Genomic DNA, 26,607 nt, shown 5'->3' with positions numbered 1-26,607 from the left:
CCTGCCCAGGAATTGAACCTGGGTAGCCTGGATGAAAACCAGGAATCCTAGCCACTAAACCAGCAAGGGCTAGAGGCTAGAAGCAAAATTTCCCTGGCTCTTACCTCCATTGAAAAATGCATTTCTCGAGGCAAAAACTGTAAAAACCGGTACAAAGTTTATTATTAGAGACACAGCACAACAAGTGGGACAGCACACAGAGAAACAGTTTGTTTAGCTAAGACAGAAGCAGGGCAGAGATACACACCCAGAGAGAAAGGATGTGGTCATCCTCTCTAATGAAGAGAGCAGTAAAGAGGCGGTTAAATCATTTATATATGGCACTTCTTCTGGGTCCTTGTTTACCTTTGGCCAACTATATGGTTTCTTTTTCCACACCTGACCTGCCCTAGGACCCTCCCCAACATATGTGTGCAACTTTTTTCCAAGATGGATTCCAGCCCAGAGGCCTGTGGGAGGCCTTGGCACCACCTATTCTGGGGTGGTGACCACTCCTTTTTGACCCTGAGGAGCCTTTCTGTGCATGTGCAATGTCTCTGTTGCCCCAAGGATGGGAGATCTATGACCTCTTGATCCTTTATTCAGACAGGGTTTAGCCCCTCTCTGTTCCTGCCATGACCGTTATCTTCAAGTGTCCTCAGGAGACAAAGCCTGGCTATTTACCCTGTTTCTGTTGTTGTTTCTATTTCGAAGTACAAACAGGAGACTGGGTGTAAGTATCTAACCTGGAGCCCATCTATCTCCGGTCTCAGGAAGTGCAAACAGAAGGCTAGTTCTAAGTGTCCAGTCTGAAGGCATCTTTTTCTGCCCCAAGAAATGTAAACAGGAGGTCAGTTGTAAATGCCTAGCCTGAAGCCCATCTGTCTCCTGCCTCAGATATGCATAATAACATATCTTTGAGTTCTGCAGGAATTAAGGCCCCACCACCTGAGGTGGGGGACAGAATGATGACGTTGACCAGTCAACTAAAGCTTGGACTTTGTTGACCTTTGCCCCAATTCTATGTTGAATTCTCCTCTGCTCATGCCTCTTCATGAATATGCATGTACCCTTAACTTAAAACTTCCCCAATTTTGCTGTTTAGGGAGACACTACATTGGAAAGATCCCAGTGTTCTCCTTACATGCTGCAAGTAAGAATTCCTTCCTTCTCCCGACCTTTGGCTTGGTTGTGTCTTTTGGCTCGACACCCACCAAGAGGCGAACCCAGTTTTCAGGTAACAAGACCAGACAGAACTTGGAAGCATGGAGGAAAATTTCCTCCTCCTCGACACAACCAGACACCCCTAAACTCGGCGTCACAGTCCAGCGTAATAGCATGCAACCTTCTGTCGTCCAACACAAGTTTGTGCACCCAAAGCACCGTGAGGCCAAACCGAAACGTCGGAACAAAGAAAGGTTTATTGCAGGGACAAGCAAGTAGAACAGGTGGCTCGTGCTCAGAAACCCCAAACTCCCTAATGGTTTTCTGGGAGAAGTTTTTATAGGCAAAATTTGGGGTGAGGGCTGCATGGTGTGTGACTTTCTTCTGATCGGTTGGTGGTGAGAGAACAGGACAGTGTCCCAGGACATTTGTGCTCAGCCTGAAGTTGCCATCCTCCAACTGGGTGGCGGGGGGGTGGGGGTGGGTTTAGTTCCTGCAGAAGAACTCAAAGATATATTATTATGTGTATTCCTCGAGGAAGGACTAGCACTCTGTTTTACTGCTGCACTTTTTAAAAAAATTTTATTTTATTTATTTTTCATCACATTGGGTCCTCGTTGCTGCGTGCGCCTTTCTCTAGTTGCGGCGAGCGGGGGCTACTCTTTGTTGTGGTGTGCAGGTTTCTCATTGCGGTAGCTGCTCCTATTGTGGGGCATGGGCTCTAGGCGTGCCGGCTTCAGTAGTTGTGGCACGTGGGCTCAGTAGTTGTGGCACACGGGCTTAGCTGCTCCGTGGCATGTGGGATCTTCCTGGAGCAGGGCTCAAACCCGTGTCCCCTGCATTGGCAGGAGGATTCTTAACCACTGTGCCACCAGGGAAGTCCCTGCACTGTCATTTCTTGATTTGCTTCTCCTTTGTTTCTGCATTGCCTCACTTTTCTGATTAGCAACTGTTTCAATCTGCCCTTTGGTACTCTGGAAAGTTGTAGGAGGCTGAAACTGAAAGGGTTTTGCAGCCAGGAGGGCCCCACAGGGTCCTGCTTAGTTTCATTTCTCTGTAGCACCATTTCAGTCCAGCATCCAATGAGTGGCACACACTCAGTAAACAACTCCATGCATGAAAACACAACCCCATCCATGATCACACACTCAGGCGCACGGGGCACCACGCCAACGCCAGTCCCTTGGCAAATATCACAGGGACCATGCTTGGGGCACTGGGATATCACAATCACTCTTAAAAGCCTAAAGATCTGGACACCCTAGACCAACTTGGAATCCTGGCCCCAACCTCTTCATACCGGCCCCCCTTACTCATCCCACCCTCCAGCCCTCAACGTGTGTCGCCGCAAGAGCATCCTCAGCCCCACGGAGAACCCCAGGTTCGAACGGGTCCACCCATGCGCTTGCGCACGCGGGACAGAAACAGCACCTCCCAGGAGCCTGAGCGCAGGACTCTCGTGGGTGGGGGCGGAGCTCCGGGCCTGCGCCCGTTGCAGAGCCAAGAACCAAGTGAGAAAAGGCGGGATATACAGTTGCTCTGATTTTGGACTACAGTTCCAATAGGGGAGCAGGTCAGCTCGACAGCATGGGTCACTCACAAGGTCACCTTTACAGGCGGGGAGCCGGCCTATTAGGAAACCCTGCTTCTCTGCCCGCCCCGCCCCACGGGGATCTGGCCCCATCCGTCTCTCCAAGCGCTAAGCAAGGAGCCTGGGGACTTGCCCCCGCCCCCTGCGCGCCTGCGCACCCGGGACTGAGAAGGAACTCCCCGGAGTTCCAGCGCCTACGTCTTGAGCGCTGGGCTGTCCTCCGAGGCAGGCGAGGCCTGAGGGCGGTGAGGCAGGCTCGGAGGCGGCCGCTTCTCTTCTGAAGGAAACGAGCGCGGGACAGGCCAGGTTCTGCGGACGAGATCGAGGGCCTCAGGCCACTGTGCGTTTCCTCCGGAGTGAGGGCTTGTAGTTCTGAGACCGGGCGCCGCGGGGTTAAGCTCTGGCGGCGGTAATCGGGCGCCTCCCCGGCCTATTCTGTAATGCGCGACCCGGAGGTCCTGCGCTTCACTTTCCTTGCCTCACCTACCCAGGCCCGGGCGTAGAGGAAAGGTCTGGGAGGGAAGTGGGAGGTGGAGCCTCTGGGTGAAAGTGCCCTGCAAAGACGCGGTGGGCAGCCCCGGGGGTGGGCGGTTGTGGTGTCGGAACTACAGCGGACCCAGAGCCGCGAACCCGGACAAGGGTTACCAAGGACCTTCTTCCGTCTCCCTGTTTCCATTTCCTGTATGCAGGTGGTGGGTAGCGAGGGTCAAGGGGACGTGGACGTTTGTTGACCGAGACAAGAAACGCCTGCGGTGTAATGAACCTTGTTTGCTTCCCCAGCCCGTCAGTCTCCAGAGGAGGCCTGTGAAGTGAACCGAATCGCCGCTGCAGCTCTAAAAGCCAGGTTCTTTGTGAGTTTGTGCTGCTTCTTTGTTTCCGTGAAATGCATTTGGTTTTCAGGACACGAGATTTTTTTATTTCCTTCCCTTGGAATATCCTGCTTAAAAGAATGATCTACTTATTGATTTGGGCCTGAGGATTTCTCTACCTCATTAAGGGCAGGGACCTAATTTGTAGATTCCCCATTCTAGTGCCCACTTAATTAAGTTCTGCAGTTAGTTAACCATGTGCTATAAATTAAGTTGCTCTGTGAGCACAGCTTTTCCAAGGATTCTAATGATGGAAATAGTCCTATTGGAAGTTAACGTTTATGTTTTCTTTTTTTTTGCGGTATGCGGGCCTCTCACTGTTGTGGCCTCTCCCGTTGCGGAGCACAGGCTGCGTACGCGCAGGCTCAGCGGCCATGGCTCACGGGCGCAGCCGCTCCGCGGCACGTGGGATCCTCCCAGACCGGGGCACGAACCCGTGTCCCCTGCATCGGCAGGCGGACTCTCAACCACTGCGCCACCAGGGAAGCCCTATGTTTTCTTTTTGACTGTGATTTGTTGAGTAGTAGTTTAGGGCTTTAGACATCTGTAATTATTACGGAGTAGGAGTGGGGATTTTTTTTTTTTCCCCAAGGGAATCCATGAGTGGAAATTTTTGGTACCAGTCTGATGTAGTTAGAGGTTTGATAGCATGAGTTTGTTTTATTTATTTTTGACAAATGAAAAATTGTATATATTTAAGGTGTACAACATGATGTTTTCATATATGTACACATTGTGGAATGGAATGCTAACCACACCGACTAGTTAACATATCCATTACCTCTCTTAGTTACCTTTTTTTGTGTGTGTGACACGAATACTTAAAATATACTCTCTTGACAAATGTCTAGTATATAATACATTATTATTATTATCTATGGTAACCATGCTGTGCATTAGGTCTTCAGAACTTATTTATCTTATAACTGAAAGTTTGTAGTTTGTTTTGGGTATGTCTTTGGATAGAGGAAGAGAGGTGTGTGTAGTGGTTGAAAATTTTGAACCTAGAGGGTTTTAATCCTGACAACCACTTAAATCTGAGTGAGTTTGGGCAGTCTTTCTGTGTTGCAGTTTCTTAATATGTAAAATCGGAATTATTACATACCTCACAGGGTTGTTTTGAAGATTACCTGAATTAGTATCCGTTAAACCTCTTAGAAGATTACCTGGCACATTAGAAGAGTGCTTAATTAATATTAGCTGTTGCCGTTAGTGATGATTCTTAGTCTTTCCCTATCGACTTTGTATATTCCCAAGAATAATGGAAACGTGAAGTTAATTAGGATGAATACTTGCAAGCAGGAAAATGAATCCCGCTCAGGTGGACCAGAACAGGGATTCTTAATATGAAGTCTTCAGACTCTGTTTATGAGTTTTCAGGACAAGAAAAATCTAAGATATATACAGAAATATTGTATATATTTGTCAATGGGTAATTTGGGGGAAGAAGTCTATCATTTCATATTATCAGAGTTGTATAAGACCCAACAAGATTGATTCTTACTGGTCTAGAATCAGAGTCTGGGATAACTGGGAATGACTTTTGGGATAATCTTAAAAAATTAGTATCTAGCAATTGTGATGGAATTGTGATGGAATGTTATGCGATAATAAAGATTATGTTTATAAAGTCACAAGAAAAAAACATATAATGTAATATTGGGAAGTACTTATTGTTCTGAATAAAAAAATTTTTAAGAGATTGTTAAGTTACATATGTGTCCTGAACGCTAAGGTAAGGATTAACAAGATCTTTTGCAAGGACTTAATAATTGGTTATTCGTTGGCATGCAGGAGGGGTTAACTCAAACGATTGAGCAGCTGCTGTGAAATAAGCATTTTTTTCTGTCTGCTGTGCATACTGTCTCTTAATCTTTAGAAATGTCACGAACCAGCTTTGTGATCCTTCACAGAAGGATCTCTGGGTGTTAATGAACTACAACATTGAAGAACTGGTAAGAATTATTTTTTCAGTGACATTGATTTCCCTGTTGTTACCACTTATGCAGGCCTATTTAATCAGTTTTTTTAATGACTATAAGGTATCCACCTTCCCAAATCATTAAAAAATTATTTTTAATGGGAATAGCTTTTTTTTTTTTTTTTTTTTTTGCGGTTCGCGGGCCTCTCACTGTTGTGGCCTCTCCCGTTGCGGAGCACAGGCTCCGGACGCGCAGGCTCAGCGGCCATGGCTCACCGGCCCAGCCTCTCCGCGGCATGTGGGATCTTCCTGAACCGGGGCACGAACCCGCGTCCCCTGCATCGGCAGGCGGACTCTCAACCACTGCGCCACCAGGGAAGCCCTATATATTTTTTAAACTGATTTTTTTTTTTATGTGTTTCTTGGATATTTTCCATTCCTTAACAGTTTCCTAAAACTTAGCATTTAATGATTATTTTGTGGATGTTTTATAAATTATTTAAGAAATCAGTTGTTGGGAAGTGATGTTCAAAACTAAGCAATTCCTTAAACAGCCTTTCTTAGGTCCTATTACTTAATCAGCTTTTCACTTCAAGGTCACGTGGGATTTCAGAGGTAGGAACATTTGGGAACATGGCATTGACTTTTGCCAAGTTGGGGTTCAGGTGATAACTCTGAAGTATTTGGCTGAATTTCTGAAAGTCTTAGAATATGAAATGGACAGTTCTGCTATTTTATGCCAGAAGCTTCATCCTCCTGATCCTTCATTTGAGTGAGAGTTTGAGAAATGAATTAATGATAATCTTACAAAAAACAAAATTATTTTAACCTCAGAGAAGACTTGGGAAAGGAAGGCGAAATAATCTAATTATACTGTATAGCTCAGTTGGAAATGGTATTTACATAGTCATAATAATGGAAATTGAATATCCATTTACGCTGTAATAGAACAAAACCATATTGGAAGGATAGGGAGATGGAGCTACGCATACGTGCAGTGGGAGATGGGTGGATAAAAGATAGCCAGAACTATGCTTTCCATAGTAGGAAGTCAGTAGATAATGGTTAAAACTGAAAATTCAGAAGTAGCAATATTAGCATGTTATTTGAATATATGGTGTTTAAGTAACAAAAGAAAAAGCTAAAAGAGGTGAAAATTGTTGCCTCTAGATTTGGAAGATGGGAGAAAGAAAGAGTAGCAGGGATGGAATTGTTGGGGCTTTTTGTGATATTCCTTGTAGGGCTGTTTTAAATTTATGGCCAGGTACAAGTGATACAAATTAAAAATTTTTTGATTAAAAAATTAAGAGACTCCAGAGGAGAACAAAATAAAGATCACCTGGGATACCATCCAGTAGAGGTAACATGATAAAATTTTATTCCAAGTCCATCCACAGACTTTCATGCACATGCATAATAAATACATGTATGCATATGTATGTAGTTTTCTTGCCAAAAATAGAATCACACACAATACTATTTTCTAAACTATCTTCTTCTCCCAACAATATGTAGTGACCACCTTTCCATGACATCAAATAAGAATTTTACCTTTGTATTTTTAGTGGGTGTTTAGTTTTCTGTTGTGTGAATGCATGATAATTTATTTAACCTTGTTGAAGGATATTTAGGTTCTTTCTGGCTTTTTGGGCCCCATTATAACCATTTTCCACATATCATTTCATTCTTTCTACTTCATACTACAAGTGTCCATTTCTCCACAGCCTTAGTGATACTCTGCAGTATTATCAGTTTTTAAAATCTGCTAATCAAATTCCTTTAAATTCAACTCCTTAGTTACTAGTCAGTTTCAACTAGTGGGTTATTTCTACTTTCTAGAGAATTATCTGTACTCACTTTTACAAATTCACTTTTCCCCAGCCTGGATACCAGGAGAATTGGGTTGGTAAATGAGATCATGTAGGCAGTATTGATGATTCTTAATAGGAAACTGGTGAACAGTGAGCTCTGAGGATTCTGGGAAAGATAGTTCAGCCTTGAGGATGGGATCCCAGTGTGCAAGTACAGTCTTGCCGTTATAAAAACTGCTAGGCATGATCTGTGCAAGTGATTCTCAAATTGTGGCATTTGGACCAGCAGCATCGGTATCAACTTAGGAATATTTTCGAAAGGCAAATTCTCAAGCCCAACCCCAGACCTAGTAAATGCCAACCTTGAGGAGTGGGGGCCTGCAAACTGTATTTTAATAAGCCTTTCAGGTGATCTGATGCATACAAAGTTTCGTTACCAAACCTGCCCATTATGATCACTTGGGGAAGGTTTAAAAATTCTGATTCCCGGGTCACACTCCCTGCTAATTAAATCAGAATGTTTGGGGGATGGGAGTTAGGCATCAGTATACTTTAAAGATCTGCTCGTGATTCCAGTGTGTGGCAAAGTTTGGGAAATTCTTGTCTGTACTGTTTTCTGCCTTCAGGATTAGGGAGGCAAGTCAGATTCCTGACTCTAAGAAGGAAGTTCTGGTTTAGATGATGTAGCCACTTCTCAGCTGGGGAAGGTGGGAACGAGGGGAGATGGCTCTGCTCAGGACAGGTCTGGACAGCCTATGCTCAGGTCCAGATGGGCCTCGCTGGGGTGGGGAAGTAACTGGAATCTCTCCTGCTAAAATGGCAGGATATGTCCTACCATGCAGGGGAGTCTGCCTTATGTCTATCCTTGTGCAACGATTTTCCTGTCATTTTGGGGAGGGCATGTATTTGTCTAAATTACCTCTTACCTTTCATCACTTGTTTGTGTGTTGGGAGGGGCGGGTAGAGGGGTGTTGCCTGTAGGAATGGAAAAGTGGTGTGAGTTTTTAAAATTTGGGAGCTGTGAGGCAATTTTGTTCTTATGGCTTCATATTCTTCCCCCAGCTCTTAGCTTCTGTGGACTCTGCTTCTCCAGCAAATGACCCTTGAGAAAAACTAACCAGTTTCTTGCAAATCTGAAATCATGGCTCATGTAAGTTGATATTTCTCTCTATTTGAAATGCTGTAATTGTTTTCAGGTTATGTAAGCATTTTCATTAATTATCCCAAAACTTCCTAACAGAGCCCCATCCGACAGCTTTTCCCTAGTTGCTCCCACTCTAGTGAAGGATGGAGCCAGACAGCCTGGCCCCTCCTGTGTGCCCCTGTCTGTGTGAATTGACCAAATTACTCAAGGTCTCCTGTGTGTTCATTCTTTGTCTAGAGCAGAGATAAAGCAGAAATGAAGTCCCTAGAGGGAGACAACTGATAGGAGACTCTCAGGACTGGAGAACACTTTAGAGCAGCACTGTCCAATATTAAAAATACGAAATTAGTGCCTTATTAGCACAGTAGGCCTCATGTCAGTCTCATAATAAGTAGAGAATAATATGCAAGGCACATATGTAATCTTTTGTGTCACGTTTTATTTATTATTAAAAATTTTTTTTAATTAATTAATTTTATTTTATTTGGCTGCCTTGGGTCTTCGTTGCTGCGCGCGGGCCTTTCTCTAGTGTTTTGGCGAGCAGGGACTACTCTTCCTTGTGGTGCGCAGGCTTCTCATTGCAGTGGCTTCTCTTGTTGCAGAGCACAGGCTCTAGGCGCGTGGGCTTCAGTAGTTGCTGCACATGGGCTCAGTAGTTGTGGCTCAAGGGTTCTAGAGTGCAGGCTCAGTAGTTGTGGCACATGGGCTTAGTTGCTCCGCTGCATGTAGGATCTTCCCAGACCAGGGCTGCAACCAGTGTCCCTTGCATTGGCAGGCAGATTCTTAACCAGTGTGCCACTAGGGAAGTCTCTAGAGTCATATTTTAAAAAGAAATGTGCAGTTAATTTTAATGCTTTATTTAACCCAATATAGCAGAATACTATCATTTCAAAATGAAATCAGTATAAAAATTATTGAGGTATTTTACATTCTTCTTTTTTTTCTCTAAAGTCTTCAATATCTGGTGTATATTTTATAGTTACAGCACATCTAAATTTGTACTAGCTACAGTTCAAGTGCTCAGTAACCACGTGTCTAAGGTAGCATATTGGACATTGTAGCTTTAGAAATTTTGTGTAACCTAAATTGTAAATATAATTTAATATGTTTAAGAGTATAGAAATAATCTAAATAGAATCATTATTAAGTCCAACATATCTATTAAATGGAGTATTTTATAATAAGTTTAAAATATTCAATAAAAGATTTGTTATAGGGCTTCCCTGGTGGCACAGTGGTTGAGAGTCCACCTGCCGATGCAGGGGACACGGGTTCGTGCCCCAGTCCGGGAAGATCCCACATGCCATGGAGCGGCTGGACCTGTGAGCCATGGCCGCTGAGCCTGCGCATCTGGAGCCTGTGCTCCGCAACGGGAGAGGCCACAGCAGTGAGAGGCCCGCGTACCGCAAAAAAAAAAAAAAAAAAAAAAAAGATTTGTTATAATAAGGGAAAGTGCTAATGATACATATAGTGATGAAATTGGGTCTGGAATAAATTCTTTAATTTTGTGCAAACTCTACTTTTTAAAAATAGAGATTTTATGGTTCATCTGGGGGGAAAAAATTCCATTGATTATTTTTTTCTAACCCTTAAAGGGAAAGAGGTTAGAGTAAATCACATTTCTGTTTTTGGCCGCACCTTGCAGCATGTGGGATCTTACCTCCCCAACCAGGTTTTGAACCCATGCCCCCTGCAGTGGGAGTGTGGAGTCTTAACCACTGGACCGCCAGGGAAGTCCCTATAGTAAATCACATTTATTTTTTTTAGGCCCGTTGCTAGCAGTATTTTTATGGACACTATTTCAATTAATTGTGAAATTCTTTTCTTTTTTATTTACAATATTGTGTTAGTTTAAGGTGTACAGCAAAGTGATTCAATTATTTTTTTCAGGTTATATTCTATTATAGGTTATTACAAGATAATGAATATAATTCCCTGTGATATATAGTAAATCCTGTTGCTTATCTATTTTATGTATATAGAGTAGTTTGTACCTGTTAGTACTCCTAATTTGTCTCTCCCTCCCTCCCCCTCCCCTTTGGTAACCATAAGTTTGTTTCTGTTTTGTATGTAATTCATTTGTATTATTTTTTTAGATTACACATATTAGTGATATCATATAGTATTTGTCTTTCTCTGATTTACTTCACTTAGCGTGATATTCTCTAGATTCATCCATGTTGCTGCAAATGACAGAATTTCAGTCTTTTTTATGGCTCGCATTCAGTTGTACATCTTAAGCCAGTCTTCTGTTGATCAGCACTTGAGTTGTTTTCCATGTTTCGGCTATTGTAAATAGTGCTGCTGTGAACATTGGGGTTCATGTATCTTTTCAGATTTTTGTATTTTCGAGTTTTTGTTTTCTCCAGATATATACCCAGGAGTGGGATTGCTAGATCATATGGTAGCTCTATTTTTAGTTTTTTAAGGAACCTCCATTCTGTTCTCCATAGTGGCTGCACCAATTTACATTCCCACCAACAGTGTAGGAGGGTTCCCTTTTCTCCACACCCTCTCTAGCATTTATTATTTGTAGACTTTTGGATGATAATCATTCTGACTGGTGTGAGGTGATACCTCATTCTGGTTTTGATTTGCATTTCTCTAATAATTGGTGATGTTGAGCATCTTTTCATGTGCCTATTGGCCATCTGGATGTCTTCTTTGGAGAAACGTCTATTTAGGTCTTCTGCCCATTTTTGATTTGGTTGTTTGTTTTTTTGGTACTGAGTTGTATGAGCTGTTTGTATTTTTTGTATATCAACTCCTTGTCGGTCACTTCGTTTGCAAATATTTTCTCCCATTTGGTAGGCTGTCTTTTTGTTTTGTTTCCTTTTGTGCCCATCAACAGAAGATTGATGGTTTCCTTTACTGTGCAAAAGCTTTTAAGTTTGATTAGGTCCCATTTGTTTGTTTTTGCTTCTATTTCTTTTGCTGTTGGAGACTGATCTAAGAAAATATTGCTACAATTTAGTGAAACTCTGATTAATTACCTGAACGTATCTGGAAATAAGTAAAATTAGGTATCCCACAGTTATATAGGAAGTTTCGTCTGTAGCAGTAGTAGGCAAACTACAGCTTGTGAGCCAGATTCAACCCATGGCCTGTTTTTGTACAATCTATGAGTTAATTACTTTTTGAAAGAATTGTTTTAAAAAAGTAGGGAAAGGAGAAGGATATACAAATAGTGACAATATGTGGCATGTGGCCCTATACAGAAATAAATAATTTTACAAATAAAACATGGGTTTGTCATTTCAGGATTTGGTGATGTTCAGAGATGTAACTGTAGACTTTTCTCAGGAAGAGTGGGAATGTCTGAACTCAAATCAGAGGAATTTGTACAGAGATGTGATATTAGAGAACTATAGCAACCTGGTGTCGCTGGGTAAGTTTATCTGTGTCAAGTAATGTAGAAATTCACATGACTGAATTTCAGGGCTATCCTTCTAAAAGCTAGCCAAATATCTGCTTTGTAGTTTTGGAATAGGCACCTTCAGCTGTTAAAGTATTAAATAGCACCTTTAACTTCCCCATAAATCAGTGACATTTTACATTTTCCTTTGCCTTTTCCATAATTGCTTCTCTTCAATGACAGTTTGATATAAATTCTTAGACGCTCAGAGCAAAACCATTTTCAAAGAAATCTGGTTTCGTACTGCTGTAGATGGTCTATTATCTATTAACTTACCTGCAATGTGAGTAGGAAGACAGAGGGGTCTGGCTCTACATACCTATTGAAAAAGCTTATACAGTGTATATGATACTGGGTTAAATCAGTAGTTTGTAAAAACTCAAGTGGACACATTCAATTTATTGCAACAAACATTATCTTTTAATTGATTTATGATTAAAAGTTTAAAATATATGAACTTTGCATTTAACATTGGATGAATATACTGGCAAGAAACTATATTCCTTTTAGCAAAGTATTTAAAGAAAAGCAAAAATAGTACCTAATAAACATGTATAGTGCTTACTATGTACTAGGCACTCATCCAAGCACTTTGTTTATTAAGTCAAACCTCACACAGTCCTATACATTATTATAATAATGGTATACATTATTATTTTATATATTTTTATGTATTATTTTATATATTATTATATATTATTTACATATGGATATATATTATTTTTCCAACTGAGAAAACTGAGGCCGTAAGTTGTTCAGGTGACAGAGGCAGGATTTGAAACCACTGCTGTCAGTGATTACTTTCTCAAGAGACAGAGGCTGTATGAATTGGCAATTAAAATAAGGCACTATTCCTATCTCTCTGTTCTTGTGATCCTGAAGTAGCTCTAATATCAGTGTTTTTCTGTTCCTTTACTCTTCTTTGTTCTGAAGGCTTAGTCAAGTATATCCTTTCTGTATTGTTTTCTCAAGGAGGATGTTCCGTTTCTAAACCAGATGTAATTACTCTGTTAGAGCAAGGGAAAGAACCCTGGATGGTTGTGAGGGATGAGAAAAGAAGACGGAGCCTAGGTGAGTAAGTGCTAATAAGGAAAGGTAAGCTATTGTGGCATGGCATATTCCTGCTTGTTGGGAAGGAGACACACCACTTAGATGTTGATTATGAAGGAGAGACCTGAAACCTGGGAAGAAAACTTAGATTTCAGCCTGAACCACCAAAGAAATTTCATCTTTACTTCCATTTACCTCTTCATTCTTCACTGTCATGTTTCTTTCTCATTTCAATGGGGGAAAGCTTTCTTCACCAAAGACCACCATTTTACCTGTATTTTGCATCTAATTTCTTTCTAGCTCATCTTTTGTATTTGGCTTTTATGTATGTATTTCTTCATTGCCTTCTTTTCATGGAGTTTACGTTGTAGTAGGGTAATCATACAATAAACAAGTGGATTACTAAATATCATGAAGTGATTAAGTATTATAAAGAAAAGTGAGTAGGATAAGAATATGGAGAATTATGGTGGGTTAATGGGGTAATTTTAGATAGCGTGGTCAGGGAAGAAGAACCAGTTAGCAGAGGCTCTTCAACTTGTCAAAGATGGAATCATTTGAGCATCTGTATACATAACTGCAGTGTATTGCAACCACATAAAATACCACATGCTTAATTCCATAAATTCTTAATGATGCTAACAGCAGATTGTTCACCATTGGAAACTACTAGAGAACTAACTTATTTGGAAAGCATAAATTTAAAGGAAAAAAGAAGCGTTTATCCTGTCTTCCTTGTAAGAACTGTACCAATAGGTAATAGATGGAGGGATGTTTTTCTTAATAAAAGTATTCAGTGAATAAATGAAGAATGATAGAATATTATCACTTTGGAACCCATAGTGAGCTATTGGATCTAGGCACTGAACATCAGTGCTGATAGCATCACAGAAATAGAGACAATGAATGAAGGGGTGAATGAAAGGATACAATATGACCTATGAAGTGGGCCTAAGTCTAATGGAGCTTCTAAAGCCACCAGTTTATTGGAGGAAGATAGAGGAGCATGTTCTATTACACCTTGGGAATATAGTCAGCAAAATTCAGAATATGAGAAATGCTATAGGGTCAAAAACAGTTCTTCAACAAATAAATTGTAAGGGAAATCAAAAGATAGTAGGACAGGGACTTCCCTGGCAGCGCAGTGATTAAGAATCTGCCTGCCAATGCGGGGGACATGGGTTCGATCCCTGGTCCGGGAAGATCCCACATGCCGCAGAGCAACTAAGCCCATGTGCCACAATTACTGAGCCTGCACGCCTACAGCCCATGCTCCGTGGCAAGAGAAGCCACTGAAATGAGAAGCCCGTGCACCACAACGAAGAGTAGCACCTGCTTGCGTGCAGCAACGAAGACCCAATGCAGCCGTAAATAAATAAATAAATATTTTTAAAAGATAGTAGGACAGTCTGTAGGTTTTAGACATGTAGAAGACATGTCAACCATTGAACATTATGGACTTAGGATCAGTTATTATTTTTAAATTGTTTAAAATTTTATGTATGAGATAATTGGAAGTGTGAACACTGATTTTTGATGTTCTTAAAGAATTGCTGTTCATTTTTTCAGGTTTGGATAATGGTATTATGATTATTTTTTTAAATCCTTTTAGAGATACATCCTGAAGTGATAACAAAAAACATTAGATTATGGGATTTGCTTCAGAAAATGTGAGGAGAGTGGATTAGGGTCTGCATAGGCCAGTACTGGGCTTGGTTGGTGGTTGCTGAGGCTGGCCATAGATACATGGACATTTATAATTACTCTTCTCCTTTTGTGTATGTCAGATATGCTCTGTAATAAAATTTTGTTTCTTTTAAAGTTATTGGGAGATGAAAAGAAAGTGAGAAGTGAGGCAGTGATGAAAATAAATATATATAACTCTTGGAGGAATTTTGCCATAAAAGCAGACACATGGGGTACAGGGAAAGTATCTTAAGATGTGATGAGGTATTAGAACATGTATATAGGCTGAAGGGAATGATTTCAAAGAGGGAAAATTGATGGAGTAGAGAAAGAGGGAATTCTGTAAGCAATGACTTTCAGTAAATGGGTAGGAGTCAATTTATGAAGGAAAACCAATGCATATGATAAGAATATGGACACAGGTTGGTTCGATAACATAGTGAAGGGGAGAATAACATTTTTCTTTAAATTGCTTCTGATTTCTTGATGAAATTAGCAGTAAAATTATCAGCAGGATGTGAAGGTTATTTGGAATTCAGTATGGATTATTTAATATTGAGTTGGCCAAAAAGTTCATTTGGGTTTTTCTGTAACATCTTATGGAAAAACCGGAATGAACCTTTAGGCCAACCCCATATTTGATCAGTTTTGATTTTCAGAAGTACAGTTCTGTGGTTATAGGGTTTTAACATCTCTGGTTGCATTTACCCTGGTGTTAATGTGCCTAAAACTGCCTCTGTCATAAATATTCTGTATCCATATCATCTTGTATCAGCAAAGGTTATTGAAGACATCATATCTCAGGAAACTAATTAACTCTATGAACAGGTAATTTACTTCATATTTTCTTTTTAATTAAAGCTAGTATCCTGCAAATGGAAATAATATTTCTCCTTTTACATTGCTTTAAGATGGGTTAATATTTTGCTTTCACATTAGCATTATTTACTAGAATAAAGTCCCCTTTGATTCAGTAGAATACAAACTAATATTTGGTTTATTAATTTTGAGTAGTTAAATATTTTATATATGTCTCTTGATGTTTAGTTTGGCCTTTTGTTTTAGAGTTGGTCCAGTCAGTTTTTTCTTGATTAAATCATACATATAATGCATAGGTTATTATTTCCAGTTTCAATTTATTTAAAGTAGAACAAGAATCTAAAGATACTTGTAAAGCAAACTGTGTGCACAATCCTTCATGACTTTTTACATTTCCCATCAATCTTTACTATTTTCTCACTCATGCCTATTTTGAGAACAATGCAATGTGCATCCGTAGCCAGAACTTGCAAAGCACTGAACCTAGTTTTCATAGATAGAAATGGTGGTCTTTCAGTTTCTTGAAGGGGAAAGAACTGGCATAAACAAATTTGGGAACAATTATGGCTGACTTTTAACAGAAATCTTAAGGTTACACTTCAGTTGTTTATACAGTTGACCCTTGAACAACATAGGTTTAAACTGCATGGGTCCATTTATACATGGGTTTAAAAAAATAAATGTGTATTACAGTATTGCATGACCTGGGGTTGGTTGAATCTGTGGATGCAGAACTGCAGATATGGAGGTCCAACTGTAAAGTTGCACACAGATTTTCAGTGGGGGGCGGGGGAGGGGGTGGTATTGTCCCCTCTAACCCCTATGTTCAAGGGTCAACTGTAGTATAGTCTCCTAGATGAGAATGTTCAGCGTGCCAAGGCCTTAATCTGACACGTCATTTAGGTGGGGAAGCCATATAAGTGCCTCTATATCCACACTGGGAATGTTTTGTTTGTTCTTTAAATTAAAACGTTCAACTTCTATAGGATAAGTTTGATAACTTCTACTTTGTTTTTTATGAGTGAATATGGACATTTTGCCCTAAGTTTGTTTATACTTTTATTTTGTGCATTTTCTACTCACTTCCTTTATTCCATTACTTTTTCCATTGTTTAATGTTTCTTATACAGTTTGTATGGGCTTTTCTGCTGTATACACTTTCTCATTTTTCTTTCAAATGTTTGGGCCTTCACTTTTGATTTTGACTGTGACTTTCCTTTAGATCACTGGTTTTTAATTTGCAAGGAAATCCTTTGAAATCACCATCTTAATAACAACTGTCATACTTTTGTACCTGCCTGCTTATTTACTACTGTTATGACTAGCTAATTACTGTTCATTTTATATATAATTTATATCTTATTTGTCTTAATGAGACCTTAAATTGTTTTTTTCCCCAAAATTTCTACAAAATTGTCATAGTTTTATATTGCTTTCTTGAATGGGGAGATAGAGACAGACAGACAGGTAGGAGAGAGAGGGAGGGGGAGAAAGAGAAAGAGAGGAGTAAAGGAAGGAGAACAGGAGAGAGGGAAGGGAGGGGGAAGCATGGAGAAAGACACTCAGATTTCATAGGAGTATTTTCTGTGCCATTCATTTTTTTGTCTCTGCTCACAAATTATCTACACTATTTAAATCATTGTTGCCTTTTAATGTCTTTTTAGTATATCCTTTTTAAAGTAAACTTATTGAAATATGAACAGATATAAAAAAATACAGAATTATAATGTGTGACTCACTGAATTTTCACAAAGTAATTACACATTGATTCAGAAATAGAGCTTTACTAGTATATCAGAAGCTCCCCCCTAACTTTCTCCAGTCATTCCTCCCTACCAAAGTTAACTACTAACCTGACTTCTAACAAGTCCATAGATTAGTTTTACTGTTTTCAAGCTTTATAAAAATGGAATAGTATAAATTCTTTTATGCCTGGCTTTGTTTACTCACCATTATGTTTGTGAGAATGATCCATGTTGTTGTGTGTACTTGTAGATTATTCATTCTCATTGCTGTTACAGTTTGTCTCGTTGCTCTTATTGCATTGTATCCACATATCTTAATTTTCTTTGTCATTCTTCTGTTGATGAACACTTAGATTCTTTCCAGTTTGGGTATATTAAAAATAATGTTGCTGTATAGTAGATTTTTTAAAATACCTTTTTCTTTTTGAAAAATATTGAAATCTTATTTCAAAAATTTTGAGAAAATATACATTTGAGAAAAATACGTCTCTGCTCAGAATTTCATTAGCATGTTGCTCTTTTATAAACCTGTTGCTGTGACTGAAAAATCACTAAAATATTTTTAGGCAGTACCTAAATGGCATTGGCTGTGAAGACTTCAGGGAGAATATAGGAAAGGGTATGAAGGAACAAAACAGGTTGAGTATTTGTAACATAGTGTGTATAGTTAATAAACTCAAATGAAGATAAATAAGTAGAACCTTTTATTACCTTGATCGTGAAAGTGAGGTTCACTCACAACTATGCAACGTAGAAAATGAACTGAAGTGGAGATATCTGCAAGTGAAAGTGGAGAGGCCATTGGAAGGATGATCAGGTGTAAAGAAATTTTTCCATGTATGTATTTGATTGAGATAGCTTAGATGTGCTTTTGTTTCCCATCTCTATAGGAAGTGATAAAAAAGAAGGTGTAAGATTGGAGGCAAGGCAAAATATACATTTTTACTATTAACTAATTATGGAAATTTAATAATTAATAGTTACTGTGTGCTATGGGTTTGTTATTCAGTGATGTGAAAGATTGTTTCTGCCCTTGGGGTAAGAAAATAGAATAAAAATTGGGAAAGTTAATGAATATACCACAGCAGAATTGAAAAAAGTGTTAAGCAAGGAACAAGTTATTGGGATAGAAAATAAAGGATATAAATTAGATGAAGTCAGCACAGGTAGTTTTTCTGACTTTTATCATGATACCTAAAGGGTGAAAGGAACCCAACCATGTGGAGAGCCCGCCAGCATTCCTGGGAGATTTAACAGCCAGTAAAAAGCTCTAAGAAATGGAAAGATTGTAACATATTTTAGCAACTGAAAGGAGGTAAGTGTGACAGATGTAGGGTGCAAAGGGGGCAGTAGCTTGAGATGACATCTTTTGGTAAACAAAGGCCATGTTATTCATAATAAGTGTTTCTACTGTATTCTTATTAAAAAGAGAAATCATTAAAAAGTTTAGGTAGAGATCTCAGACTTTGATTTGCTTCTGAATTATCTGGTCTTAACTCATTTTCTTTATTCCTCTTAGCTTTTTTCAAGCTACATGATTTTTAAAGAGTTTTTAAGCACATTTTCTTCAACTGGACTTTCCTATTATAAAATTTTTATTTGCTTATTTGTTTACTTTTTCTAGAATAAGAAAATAGCATGTGTTTATCTTATTTTCTTTCAGATTTGGAATCCAGATATGGCACTAAAAAGTTATTTGAAGTAAAGGATGTTTGTGAAATGAATGTATCTCAGTGGGAGATAATGGAAAGAATTAGAAGTTGTGGCCTTGAAGATTCCTTTTTCAGGAAAGATTGTGAATATAAAAAGTTTGAGGGACAAGAGGGTCCTCAGGAGGCGTATTTCAGGCAAGTGAAAAAAACCACCTCTGAAAAAATGCCCAAGAACAAAAAACGCACATCTCTTACTCTGTATCAGAGAATTCACAATAGAGAGAAACCCTATGAATGTGGGGATTGTGGGAAGGCTTTTAGAGTACGCCAGCAACTCACTTTCCATCAGAGAATTCATACTGGTGAGAAACCCTATGAATGTAAAGAATGTGGAAAAGCCTTTAGACAGTGTGCCCACCTTAGTCGACATCAGAGAATTCATGCTTCTGACAAACTCCTTGAATGTAAAAGATGTGGAAAAATCTTTACATGTGGTGCAGATCTTCGTGTACATCAGAGAATTCATGTTGGTGAGAAGCCCTATGACTGTAAGGAATGTGGGAAGGCCTTTAGAGTGCGAGGACAACTTAATCTCCATCAAAGGATTCATACTGGTGAGAAACCCTATGAATGTAAGGAATGTGGGAAGACCTTTAGACAATATGCACACCTTACTCGACATCAAAGACTTAATATTGCTGAGAAATGCTATGAATGTAGGGAATGTGGGCAGGCTTTTCTGTGTAGTACAGGCCTTAGAGTACATCACAAACTTCATACTGGTGAGAAACCCTATGACTGTAAGGAGTGTGGGAAGGCCTTTAGAGTGCGGCAACAACTTACTCTCCATCAGAGAATTCATACTGGCGAGAAACCCTATGATTGTAAGGAATGTGGGAAGACTTTTAGTCGTGCCTATCATCTAACTCTCCATCAGAGAATTCATACTGGTGAGAAACCTTATGAATGTAAGGAATGTCAGAAGTTCTTTCGTCGTTACTCAGAACTTATTTCACATCAGGGTATTCATATTGGAGAGAAACCCTATGATTGTAAGGAATGTGGGAAGGCCTTCAGACTGTTCTCACAACTTACTCAACATCAGAGTATTCATTTTGGTGAGAAACCTTATAAATGTAAGGAATGTGAGAAGACTTTTAGACTGCTCTCCCAACTTACTCAACATCAGAGTATTCATACTGGTGAGAAACCCTATGACTGTAAGGAATGTGGAAAGGCCTTTAGACTACATTCATCACTTATTCAACATCAGAGAATTCATTCTGGTGAGAAACCATACAAATGTAAGGAATGTAAGAAGGCATTTAGACAACATTCACATCTTACTTACCATCAGCGAGTTCATAAGGTCACTAAATAATTATTAGAAAGCCATCCATTGTGAATTTTGTGTTAAGGGGCAGTAGAAAATAAATTCTGGAGGAAAAGTGTTTGAATGTAGGAATCCCTTTTGCTTCATGCTCAAAATTAAAATAAGAGGTTTTAAAAGAATAGGTTAATTTAATTAATATATAGAAATATTTCATCACCATTCAAACCATGTTAAACTTTAGGAAGTTCTTCCTAGAAAGAAACTCTCTTAAAGGAGTGAATGTGGAAAAGCTTTTGATCTTACCTGTTATCACCTCTATTCTTTCATCTGTACAGTATACCTATGGAAGTTGCCAGGGCACCAACTCATTCTGGAAATTGATAAATAAAAGGAAGGAAATGTGATTTAGCCTGCATTTCCTGTATAAACTATATTTCAAGGCAACTAGAAATTGATGAGGTAAAGTTCTTTATTAGAGATTTTTATAGGACATAATGAAATAATGGATCTAGGCACAATTCTCAGTAGAGGTGTTAAGACCTTTAGGTGAATGGTTGATGTCAACTTCATAGTGAATAGATCAGGTTGACAACATCTGAACCCACTGATCAATTTTAATCTCATCAAAAATAGGACAAAACATTTTGTGCCTCCTGATATGATACAATAAGACATACCATTGACAAAAAATATTGAACCTGAATCTGATTAAAGCATCAAGATCTAACTCCCAGTTTAGAGAAAATTCAGGAAACAAGAACAAATTACATGATACAGCAAGAAGCAGACAAATCTAAAATGTGGGTAATTCTACAAGAGTAATGACAGCTTCTCAACCAATAAAATGGATTGAAAAAAGGGAGGTGGAACTCTTAGATATTAAGAGTCTTAAGAGATGTATCAATCAAATGCAATGAATGAGTGGTTCTCATTTAGATCACAAGTCGAACAAGTGTAAAAAAGACATTTTTATGAAAGTTGGGGAAATGGGACTATTGACAGTATTAGATAATATTAAGAATTATGTTCTTGTTAGATGTGCAAATAGCATTGTGTTTATGTAAAAGTGTCTTAGAGATAAATTAGCAAGTTTATACACATGAAATGATATGTCTAGAATTACCTTTAAAATGCTCATGCAAAAGAAAATTGAAGATGGATAACTTGTTTGTCAAAATCATGGTAAGATGAGTCAGGTGCGTGGCTTTTGCTTATTTTGTTTTTGCTCTTTTCTCTATTTTCATGTATTTTAAATTTTCCATAATTTTTTTAAAGATAAAGTATCTGTGAAATTATAACCCACTTAAAGTGAATGATGTTTGTAAATGGCTACATATCAGAACTTACGGATGTTGCTAAAGTTTTACACACAGGGATATTAAATGTGCTATAATGTATTGGGAAATTAAGATTGAGGATCCAGATTTTATCTAGTTCACCTAATGCTACATCTGTTGTAGTGCCTGTCCCATAGTACTTCGTATATTTCAAGAGTGAGTAAAAAGAGCAATTACAACTACTTGTGGAAATTAATGGAATAGAACTGTTTTATCTGATAAGGTAGCTGCTAGCAACATGTTGAACCCTTAAAATTGAGCTATTGAGAGCCTGAATTGTGGTTAGTACAAATTAAGATGGTGTTAAGTGTAAAAAACACACAATTTTTGAATACTTCTAAAAAAATATCTAACAGGTCAGTTTCTCACAGCATTTCTCTGCTGTTGTTGGGAAGCTGTGATATTCAGTGGATTGCATTACTGCATAATACAGAACCCAATTTAAGTATGTATCTGCTCCCAAGTAGCAGCATGTTTACACACTGAGGTCTCTTTGGTTCTACCCCGAGTCATGCTGAATTTTTTTTTCTTCTCTTCATAAAACGTTGCCTGTGTTTACAGCTGAGTAGTTTTCTCAGACTGTTTATAGCCTGTAGATGTTTTGGCATCCAAAGGCCCTTTTTTACTTTCTACTGTTTCCCACTAAGTTCAAGCTTGCAGTGCTTCATGTAGTACAATTCTCTTTAAGACTGTGTTTTCTATGATTTTTATTAGGGTTCATTCAATTAGACAAAAGATCAACAGGCTCTTCTCTGTATTGGGTTCCCTGTGAGGCTACTGTGGAAAAACGACTTTGAAATTCTTAGAAGCCACGCTGTTTCACAGAAAGGATGAAAGTTGGCTTTATCTTTATCCTGGGGTGACATTTTCAGGACAGCACCACATATTTGAGTTTTCCTCCCCTCTCAGGCCCATTATAACTTTGAGAACCCTTTGCTACCTGTAAACACTGTCATGAACCCTCTATTTCCTTGAAATTCTACTTGAAATATGCACCAATTGATATAATGAATAGAATGATTTTTTTTTTTTACTCTGTTAATATGATGGATTACCTTCATGGATTTTCAAATATTAAGCCTTATATCACTGGAGTAAACTCCATTTGTCTATAGTGTGTACTTTAAATATATATATATATATATATTGCTGTACTTGCTGTGATTGCTATGATTTACTAATGTTTTGTTGAGGATTTTTGCATCTATATTCATGAAGGATACTGGTCTATAGTTTTATTCTATTTTTGTCTCATTTGGTATCAGGTTGATGGTGTTCTCATAATGTGAGTTTGGAAATGTTGCTTCCTTTTAATTTCTGGAAGAGGTAGTGTAGAATTGGTGTTAATTATTCTTTGAATGGTAGAATATTCCAGTGAAACCGTTTGGGCCTTGCAATGGACTGAATGTGTCTCCTTAAAATGTGATGACATCCTAACCCCCAATGTGATGGTATTAGGAGGTGGGGCCTCTCAAGAGATAATTAGGTCATGAGGGTGGAGCCCTTCTGAATGAGATTAGTACCCTTATAAAAGTGACCCCAGAGAGTTCTCTCACCCTCTCCTGCCATGTGATGAGGATACAACAAGAAGATGACAGTTTTCAATCTGGAAGATGTTGCTCACCAAAACTAACTGTGCTAGCACCCTAATGTCAGACTTCCAGCCTCCAAACCTGTGAGAAATAAATTTGTTCACAAGCTACCCAGTCTGTGGTACCATGTTATAGCAGCCCAAGCTGAATAAGACAAGTTTGTACTAGAAGTGGGTACTAATGTAAAAGACATGGAAGTGGCTTTGGAACTGAATAGTGAGTGGATAAAGGCTGAAAAGAGTTTTGACGTGCATGCAAAAAATAACGGATATTAAGGGTGATTCTGGTGAAATCTCAGAAAAGAGGAGAGCTGAAGAGAAAGCCTCAGTCTTAGGAAATAATCATGAACAAAATGTTAGTAGAAATATGGACAGTAAAGACCATTCTGCCGCAGTCTTAGATGGAAATGAGGAACTTATTATTGGAAACTGGAGGAAAGGTCATTCTTTTTATAGTGGCAAAGAACAGGGCTAAATTGTGTTTGTGTTCTAGTATTTTGTGGAAAGTAGATCTTCTGAGCAATGAAATTTAATGTGTGGCTTTGCTCCTCCTGGCTGATTATAATGAAGTGCAAGGAGAGAGAAATGACTTAAAGATGGAGTTTTTGAAGCAGAATGTAAAGATTTGGAAAATTCTTAGCTGAGTAAATAGTGTTAAAATGAGGGCATAGATTGGGAAAAAATAGCATCCTATAAGTTGGTTGGGAGACATGTGGGATGAAGCTGGGGACACTGAGCTCCTGAGTTTAGAGTCTGCTTTACTAATGGAAGTGGCATCCCCACCCACAGTGGCAATGGCATTTCCACCTCCATTTGAGGGGATTAACCCCGCATTGCCTGAAGAAACCATGACCTCCCCTGAGGCAGTGGCCATGCAAGATGATGCTGATGGGCCTATCACTAGACTCAAATCCCAGCAGACTCCTAAAGGTGAAGTACAAAGTGTGACCCAGGAGGAGGTGTGCTACACTCCAAAAGAATTACTTGAGTTTTCTAATTTTTACAGGGAAGTCTAGGGAACAAGCATGGGAATGGATACTAAGGATGTGGAATAACGGTGGAAGGAACATGATTGGAAATTTGGTGACAGTGAAATGTGGGAAAGAGATGTGTGGATAGACCTCTCTGGGCAAAACATGTGAAGGTATTTGTGCCCTGTATAAATACCTACTAAAGGGTGACCTCAGCAGAGAGGACTTTAATAATCAAGTGGATAGGATGGCCTGTTCTGTGGATAACAGTTTCTTTTCCCAGCTACCCCCATTATCATCCAGTGGGCTTAGGAACATAGTGGTGGCAGGGATGGACATTATGCATGGGCTCAGAAACATGGACTTCCACCCACCAGGGCCCACCTGAGTGTGGCCACTGCTGGGTGCTCATTCTGCCAGTAGAGACAAGCACTGAATGCCTAATATAGCAGCATTCCCTGAGAGGTGTTCAACCAGCTACCTGGTGGCAGGTTGAGTACATTGTATCACTTACATTGTGGAAGAGGCAGCGCTTTGTCCTTACTAGAATAGAGACTTACTCTGGATACAGATTTGCCATCCCTGCATGCAGTGCTTCTGCCAAAACTGCCATCCCTGGATTACGTACATACAGTGCCTTATCCACCGTCATGGTATTCCACACAGCATCACCTCTGATCAAGGAACTCCTTTCACAGTAAAATAACTGCAGCAATGGGTCCATGCTCATGCAATTCACTGGTCTTAACGTGTTCTCCACCATCCTGAAGCAGCTCGCTTGATAGAATGGTGGCATGGCCTTTTGAAGACTCAGTTATAGATCCAGCTGGTGGCAGTACCTTGCAGGCTGAGTCTGGGTTCTCCAGAAGGCTGTATATGCTCTGAATCAGAATCCAATATGTGATAGTTTCTCTAGTAGCCAGGATTCATGGATACAGGAGTCGAGGAATAGTGTGAGATAACAAAATTCAGTTGCCCTTTGAACAGCCCAGGGTTTAGGGGTGCCGATACCCCGTGCTGTCAGAAATCTGCATACTGCTTTATAGTTGGCCCTCTGTATTTGTTTCTGCATCCGTGGATTCAACCAACCTTGGATTGTGTAGTACTGTGGTATTTATTGAAAAAAATCCATGTATAAGTGGACCCTCACAGTTCAAACCCATTCAAGGGTCAACTGTATATATGTTGGTCTCTGACTCTAGTTCCTGGCCCAGAGCTCCTAAAACTCTGGTCCAATTTCCTAAGTGATAAGAACACTAGGGGCATCTCTTACTCTAATATATTGTCCTTGACCTGGCTCCTGACAAAGGACTGTTGAAACCCTTATAATTTCCTAGGTGATAGGAGTATCTTCTGTTCTAATGAGGCAACTCTGGGTGGGCTCCTTGATGGTCCTTGGATGAGGGCTGGTCTCCAGAAAGACTAAGGAGGCATGATTAGAACGTTGGAATTTTCAACCCTGCTCACCTTTCTCTTGAGAAGGGAGAAGAGCTGGAAATGGGGTTAATGATCCGTCATGCCTCCATGATGAAACCTCCATAAAAATCCCCAAAATACAGGGTTCAAAGAACTTCCAGGTTGGTGGCCACATCCACACTGGGAGGGTGACACCCAAATTCCACAAGGACAGAGCTCCTGTGCTTGGGACCTCCCATACCTTACCCTGTGTTTCTCTTCATCTGGCCGTTCATCTGTATCCTTTTAACACATCCTTCAGTAAGCTGGTAAATGTAAGTGTTTTCTTGAGTTCCATGAGCTGCTCTAGCAAATTACTTGAACCTGAGGAGGGGGTCGTAGGAACCTTGAATTTGTAGCCAAATCAGACAGAAGTTGTAACATGGGGACCTACTACTTGCAGTTGGCATCTGAAGTGGTGAGCAGCCTTGTGGGACTGAGCCCTTAACCTGTGTGTCTGACACTAAATTGTAGGACACCCAGCTGACCCCCCCACCCCGCCATGCACCGCGGCCCCACCCCCGACATTTGGTGACCAGAAGTGTCAGAAGTGAAGTGTTCTGTGTGAATAGTAAAGAAGACGCACAAGGAAGAAACACAGGGAAGAACTGTGGGTTTTCCTTTACAGGTGGAAATGGTAGTGGTAAAACTATTACCCCTACTGATCCACTATCAAAATTTTTGCTTCCCATTCCCATGACTTTATGCCCTTCTGGGTTAGAGGTTTTAGTTCCAGAAGGAAGACTGCTTCCAGCAGGTGGCACAATAATGATTCCAGTGAACTGGAAGTTCAGACTGCCACCTGGCCACCTTGGTCTCATACCTCTGAATCAACGGGCAAAGGAGAGTTACGGTGTTGGCTAGGATGATCGATCCTGACTACTGAGGGGAAATTGGACTACTATCCCACGATGGAGGTAAGGAAGAATACATCTGGAATACAAGAGATCACTTAGGGCATCTCTTATCACCATGGCCCTGTGACTAAGGTCAGTGGAAAACAACAACCCAATCCAGGCAGGACTACCAATGATCCAGACCCTGCAGGAATGAAAATTTGTGTCACTCCACCAG

At 39.8% G+C, this 26,607-nt stretch overlaps 1 protein-coding gene across 6 annotated transcripts; it reads left to right on the top strand.

The window, feature by feature from the left end:
- Positions 1-2,674: 2,674 nt before the first annotated feature.
- Positions 2,675-25,336, top strand: ZFP30 (ZFP30 zinc finger protein). Of its 6 annotated transcripts, XM_029212592.1 has the most exons (7): positions 2,906-3,074; positions 3,515-3,585; positions 5,483-5,558; positions 8,398-8,485; positions 11,741-11,867; positions 12,867-12,965; positions 18,858-25,336. In XM_029212592.1, exons 4-7 carry the CDS (start codon positions 8,477-8,479, stop codon positions 20,225-20,227), a joined length of 1,605 nt encoding a protein of 534 aa, XP_029068425.1. In that variant the 5' UTR covers positions 2,906-3,074; positions 3,515-3,585; positions 5,483-5,558; positions 8,398-8,476; the 3' UTR covers positions 20,228-25,336. The 6 variants fall into 6 exon arrangements, with proteins under 6 accessions (XP_029068398.1, XP_029068425.1, XP_029068416.1 ...); XM_029212565.1 differs by lacking the exon at positions 2,906-3,074 and adding an exon at positions 2,675-2,716 and having other exon boundaries at positions 3,424-5,558; XM_029212583.1 differs by lacking the exon at positions 5,483-5,558.
- The last annotated feature ends 1,271 nt before the right edge of the window (positions 25,337-26,607 follow it).

The sequence above is a fragment of the Monodon monoceros genome, unplaced genomic scaffold (assembly GCF_005190385.1).
Source record: "Monodon monoceros isolate NGI ecotype Baffin Bay Population unplaced genomic scaffold, NGI_Narwhal_1 Super_Scaffold_10, whole genome shotgun sequence".
In the NCBI taxonomy this organism is placed as follows: domain Eukaryota; kingdom Metazoa; phylum Chordata; class Mammalia; order Artiodactyla; family Monodontidae; genus Monodon; species Monodon monoceros.
Note: the sequence above shows the minus strand (reverse complement) of the source record. Positions and strands in the feature narration are given on the sequence as shown.

What these genes read in the sequence shown, in the direction of transcription:
- ZFP30 (XM_029212546.1), top strand. Translation starts at nt 11,723, where the DNA reads ATGGGTTTGTCATTTCAGGATTTGGTGATGTTCAGAGATGTAACTGTA. An exon ending in TAGCAACCTGGTGTCGCTGG is followed by an intron (nt 11,868 to 12,866) that starts GTAAGTTTATCT and finishes TGTTTTCTCAAG; the next exon opens with GAGGATGTTCCGTTTCTAAA. An exon ending in GAAAAGAAGACGGAGCCTAG is followed by an intron (nt 12,966 to 18,857) that starts GTGAGTAAGTGC and finishes ATTTTCTTTCAG; the next exon opens with ATTTGGAATCCAGATATGGC.